Source organism: Ceratina calcarata, unplaced genomic scaffold (assembly GCF_001652005.2).
Source record: "Ceratina calcarata isolate Rehan_Ccalc_2016 unplaced genomic scaffold, ASM165200v1 scaffold555.2, whole genome shotgun sequence".
In the NCBI taxonomy this organism is placed as follows: Eukaryota; Metazoa; Arthropoda; class Insecta; order Hymenoptera; family Apidae; genus Ceratina; species Ceratina calcarata.
Genome location: NW_017176739.1, coordinates 76,468 through 82,338, shown reverse-complemented (window position 1 = coordinate 82,338; position 5,871 = coordinate 76,468). Strand labels below are relative to the sequence as shown.

The 5,871-nt window shown below is 40.3% G+C and overlaps 2 protein-coding genes across 2 annotated transcripts in view; both read right to left on the bottom strand.

Moving 5' to 3' along the window:
* The window catches only part of LOC108629187 (cytochrome P450 9e2-like), a 10,255-nt gene extending 4,486 nt beyond the window's left edge, over positions 1 to 5,769 (bottom strand). Inside the window, exon 1 of the mRNA XM_018031672.2 lies at positions 4,029 to 5,769. Within this exon, the coding sequence (XP_017887161.1) occupies positions 4,029 to 4,697 (669 nt within the window). The 5' untranslated portion in view covers positions 4,698 to 5,769. The remainder of the gene's footprint in view (positions 1 to 4,028) is intronic.
* LOC108629185 (cytochrome P450 9e2-like) lies at positions 179 to 2,697 on the bottom strand. Its single transcript, XM_018031669.2, has one exon. The coding sequence runs from the start codon at positions 2,101 to 2,103 to the stop codon at positions 532 to 534; it is 1,572 nt and encodes a 523-aa protein (XP_017887158.1). The 5' UTR covers positions 2,104 to 2,697; the 3' UTR covers positions 179 to 531.
* Positions 5,770 to 5,871: the final 102 nt, after the last annotated feature.

Sequence of the window (5,871 nt, the reverse complement as noted above, 5' to 3'; positions counted from 1 at the left end):
TTTAAATCAATTCATGGGTTTTTTGAAAAATTATAGTGACTTAAAGTTTGCATGTACTCTTATGGTAATCAGCAGTAACCAAAAGAAAACTTTCTGGTATTTGGTATGCATGTGCGAAGTTGGAAGAAACAACTGACAAGCCTATACAGTCTGAAATTTTTGATGCTTCTTAGAATATATACGGGCGAGTTAGTTTTATTGATAGAAACTCTTGTCACATCTTCTTATCTGGTTTTTATCGAGATTGGGAGATGATAAAATATCATGAGATATGTAATCAACGATTCAATCATGTTCGTTAAAGTGTTTTGTTGATGCGTAATAAATAAAAACGTTCCAATGAATGACGTAGAATTCTTTTATGTTAGAAAGGCGTATTTTATTTAAAACAGTTCTCACTAGCATTTTATTCATACGCATCTACATAGAAAACAAAATTATCACATTCATAGAAATTAGTGAATTATGCTGTATAATTGCACCGAGATGAAAAAATTATTGCACATTTCATAACGTAAAAAAGGAGAGTGATTATTTCGCGCAAACTCCATTCGACGTTCCGTTAACTATTCCTTTCGTTTTGAAAGAAGGATGAGGATTTTTCCTCGGTTCAAGTCTCATCCAGTACCCGTTTTCTGGTACTGTATTAAAGAATCCCTTTTTCAATCGTAATGAGCCTTGCGTCTTCGACCCAGCCTTTATGTCGAATTTAGCGAGGAGATAACAGAGCAGTACTTTCATCTTTATCATCGCGAAACGCGAACCGATGCACATTCTAGGTCCGGCTCCGAACGACAGAAACATACACGAATTCACGAGCTTCTTTCCATCATCCATAAATCTTTCCGGCTCGAAATTCTCCGGGTTTTCATAATAATCCGGATTCATATGAATTGGCATCACCGGAATCCAAACAATCATTCCTGGTTCAAGCGTGAAAGGTTTGCCACCAGGTAAAGCTGGTGGAAGCTCAAACTTTTTCATGCAAACTCTGTCCAGGTTCGGTAGGATCGGGTAGAACCTCATCGTCTCGGTGATCACTGCGTCCAAATACTTCATGTCGCGTACTACTTCATAAGTAAACTCGCCGTCGGTCTTCTCCAATGCCTCGTCGATTTCTTGTTGCAGTTTCACCTGAACTTCGGGATGTTCGATCAGCATCTGCGTCACCCAACACATTTGAGTGGATACGGTGTCCAGACCGCCGAAAAAGAAGCCGAAAGCGTGCGCTGCCATATTTTCTATACTAAAATTGTTGTCCTTCTTTTGCTGTATCTCCATCATCTGCTGGAGGAAGTCGGGCCGGGAATGTCCGTGCTCCTTTCTGTTTTTCACCTCGTCGATCACAACATTAGTGAAGAACTTGGAGACGTGCGCCTCTAACAATTTTATGTTGAAGAATGCCGCGAGCTTAGGTACATTTCTTTGCAACAAGAATATCCATGACTTCTTAAGGGTAGCAAAATTAGTTCCGATTCTACCGTAGACGTAAAATATGTTCTTCGGTTCCTTCACGGTGTCTATAGTGTACCCATACACGCAGCTGGCGATCACGTCGTTCGTGTACATGGTCAAGAGATTCTTCATCTCTATTTCGCGATCCTTTTCCGGCAGTTGGACCAGCGTATCCGTGAATCTTGCCCCGTATGAAGACATCAAATGGAACATGTCCCTCAGCTTGCTAGAAGTGAACGAGGCGGTCAGCAGGTTCCTCTGATGTTTCCACTCGTCGCCCTTTATACTGAATAACATGTTAGCCATCAGGGGATCCGTTTCTTTGGTCACGAACGGCCGATGATCTTGAAAATGCTCGAAATTTTTGATGATCACCGCTTTGATGAGATCCATGTCGCGCAACAGGATTATTGGAGTGGTAAATTCGTAAAAACCGACGTACTTCGCGTTCGGTTCTTTGTCGTAGTGCTTCCGCAGCAGCTCGTGTATCGTGCATTTTTGAGTCATCACGGGGCCCATATTGCCAATGAAAGGCGCTGCTGGAATGTGCGGAATACCATGCTTCTCAAAGAAATCCGGTTTTCTGCTGATATAGTAATAAATGGCGATGGCTATTGCCACCAGCGCGAGGCCGACGGATAGATACATCTCGACGGCAGGATGTCCGCAATTAGTCTCGTAATAACGCTCTCCGTGTGTAGTTGATCGAGAACTGAACGTCTGTCTGATAACTGTCTTTATATATTTAGTACTATACGCCGCTTGGAATTGGAATCAGTTGTTCTTATCCCCCCCCCCTCTACATTTCAAAACAGCTGCATCATGTATCTCACTGCTGTTAATCATTATGCGTTTTCATATGAGCGGGGGCTGCAATCAGAACTCCAACACAGAGTTTCTGAGAGAAATCGTACGAGATCGACCATGTCCTCAGCGTGTCCATTTCGCGGGTGACTTTCGAACAATAGAACGGTTTGAAATTTTTCGATGCGGTCATCCATCAAACGCTGAGGATGTATACCATCATACCGGTTACTGATAGGAAATGCATAAAACGATCCGACTTACCACCGGCCTTGCCGGGTTCGAATCCTTACGTTCAAGAACACCGTCATGTAATGCTGCCCATTAATGCCATCAACGGGATCCAAAATACTTTGAAAAGCTGAATTTTTGTAAACTTTTGGAACTTTTTAAATCAATAATAAAATATATACAATCTATTTAGGTGTAGATCTTATCACAAACAGAAATAAATATCGATAATAGCACTAAAAATCTGTAATAATGCATATTTATTTTTTTATATTTTGAGACAATGAAATATACAATCAACTATCGTAGACATACTTATAAAAATCTACTGAGTCACACATTCACATACATAGTTATACTGATAAAAATACAAAGAGTCAAAAAACTCTGGTCTGGCTTGCCACTCAGATAAATTTCTTTACATAACAAACGAGGAAAATTCATATCTATCGTGCCTTTAATGGTAACCGTAATTCTGGATGAGCTTAAAAATAGAAATAAGCGCGTACTGATTTACGTTAGTGTCCAAGCTACTTGCATTAGAAGGCTTTGTCCCTGCTCATGTATTAACAGAACGACGTTCACACTGTCAACATCACATTCGTTTTACAATCGTCAAATTACCGCACATCGTTACACAAAACAATATTTGCCTAACAACATAACCCATTAGCCAGAGAGGGATGAGGATCTTTTCTGGCCTCTAACTTTAGCCAGAATCCGTTTTCAGGCATTACGGCCGTGAAACCTTTCTTCAATTGCATCGGAATATTCGTTTTCGCTCCTGCTTTCACATCGAATCTGGCGAGAAGATAACAGAGCAGTACTTTCATTTTTATCATTGCGAACCGCGAACCGATACACATTCTAGGCCCGACGCCGAACGGCAAATATATACACGAGTTCAAGAGCTTCTTTCCATCCTCCATAAATCTGTCCGGATCGAACTTGTTTGGATTTTCATAATAATTAGGATCCTTGTGGATAGGCATAACCGGAACCCAAAGATTCATTCCCGGTTCCACCGTGAAGGGTTTACCACCAGGTAATGCTGGTGGAAGCTCGAATTTCTTTATACACACTCTGTCCAGAAACGAGACCAATGGGTAGAACCTCATCGTTTCAGAGATCACAGCGTCCAAATACTTCATTCCGTGTATCACTTCGTATGTCACGCGGCCGTTGGTCCTCTCCAATCCTTCGTCTATTTCCTTCCGCAGCCGCGTTTGAATATCTGGATATTCGGCCATTATATGAACCACGAAAGCGACCTGCGAGGACACGGTGTCAAGGCCGCCGAAGAAGAAGCCGAAAGCGTGGTATGCCATGCTGTCCAGTGTGAAACTTCTCCCGCTTTCCTTCTTATTATTCGCGTCCATCATCAACTGGATCATGTCCGGCCTGTAGATACCATTTTTCTCTCTCTCTTTCACTGTGTCGGCGACTATATTCATGAAGAACTTGGAAATGTGCGATCTTATGAAGCTTATCTTAAACAGGCGTGCAACCTTGGGCGCATTTCTGTGCAGCAACATCACCAATGTCTGTCTGAAACCGGTAAACGTGGTAGCGCTTTTACCGTAGACGTACAGTATGTTCTTGGGATCGTTCATAGTGTCCATATTGATACCGTATACGCAGCTGGCTATCACGTCGTTCGTATACAACGTCAGCACGTTTTTCAACTCAATTTCTGGCTCTTTTTCCACCAATTTCGACAACGAGTCCGTGAAACGTATTGCGCATGCTGTCATCAGTTCGAACATGTTCTTGATCTTGCTGGACGTGAACATGGGGGACAGCATGCTTCTCTCATCCTTCCATTGATCACCTTTCAGGGAGAACAGATTACCACCGAACAGCGGATCTGTTTCGCTGTCCACAAACGGACGATGATCTTGAAAATACTCGAAACTCTTCGTAGTCACGGTCTTGATTAACTCCATGTCGCGAAGCACTATTAATGGTGTGGAGAATTCGTAGAAACCGAAGTACTTCGCTTCTGAGAAAGTATCATATGGTTTTTGCAACAACTGATGCATGTCCTGTCGATGAAAAATAAGAGAACCCATATTTCCAAACACTGGCGTTGGCGGAAAATGTGGTATTCCATGTTTCTCGAAAAGAACTGGTTTTTTCCCAAAGTAGTAGCAAAGGGCAATAATTATTGCCGCCGTCGAGAAAATAATGGACAGGTACACTATCATGGTTCGAACTGTTTGCTAACGAGTTTCTTTTGACACGATGTTCACTGTACGTATTCGTTGAGAGAACTAAGTCATACTTATCAACTGCAATGCTTACATATGGTTGGAAATACTACGTATTACCGTCACGCCAGCAGAAGTGGCTCTCATCAGTTGATTTCAGCTCCGTATCTATTATATGTCTACATGTATTACCGTGGCTCACAATTTTTTTTAATATTTTTTCATCATGATTTAATGCGAAAACAGCCGACTAATATCGACCCAAAAATTAATGTCGTCAATTATGAAAGTGTTTCATGATCAATATTTTCTCACCTTTTAACCTTTCAGTCAGTGTTAGATATTTCTTAATCTATTTTGATAGGAAATAAAAGTTTAATGCGACAAAAGAATTGTTAAATATGCATCTATTAAATTTGCTTGATAGCTGCTGAACTAAGGTTGATGGAATTTAATGGTAAACGCGTACATACATATGTATAGTAGACATGCCGTAAGAAGTTATGTAGCATAAAGATTGTGAGAGGCTATAGATATATTTCTTAGCGACGGTTACGTTATTTAACGCTACATTGAACGAAACGTTGCTTGCTGTTCAGAATGTGTAAAACAACATTTGATTTCCGACTTTCAATCGCCTGATATTTATCATGATTAACGTCTACTACGCAGTATGCCGGTAAAACAGTTAGAATGATAAATAAAAAATGAAATTTTGTTGTTACGCGCTACGAAACATCTAAAATAAATAGTAGCCGCAACTGTAATAACAAGAAGTATTATACTTCATACACATTCTATTTATAGTATAGATTTAAGTGCGTCATAAAAGTTTGATAGGCAGTTATTTATCAATTGAAGAGACTTTGTTCTGTGATAGTTACGGAAAGATAGTGTTCTGTCACGCGCGCGTATTCTGTCATTCGTACGCCGCTACTAAGGATGTGTAGACTATACACTTAAACAATTCTAGCATGTTGAATTTGTTATTGTAGATTCCTATCATTATTAAAAGGCTACCTGCAAAATTTTAGATCAATTCATAGGTTTTCTGAAAATTTATAGTGACTTAAAGTTCTCATGTATTTTTATGGTAATCAGCAGTAACCAAAAGAAAACTTTCTGGTATTTGGTGTACATGCACGAAATTAGAAGAAACTACTGACTTGAG

Coding starts and splice junctions, on each gene's coding strand:
- LOC108629185 (XM_018031669.2), bottom strand. CDS start 2,103: ATGTATCTATCCGTCGGCCTCGCGCTGGTGGCAATAGCCATCGCCATT.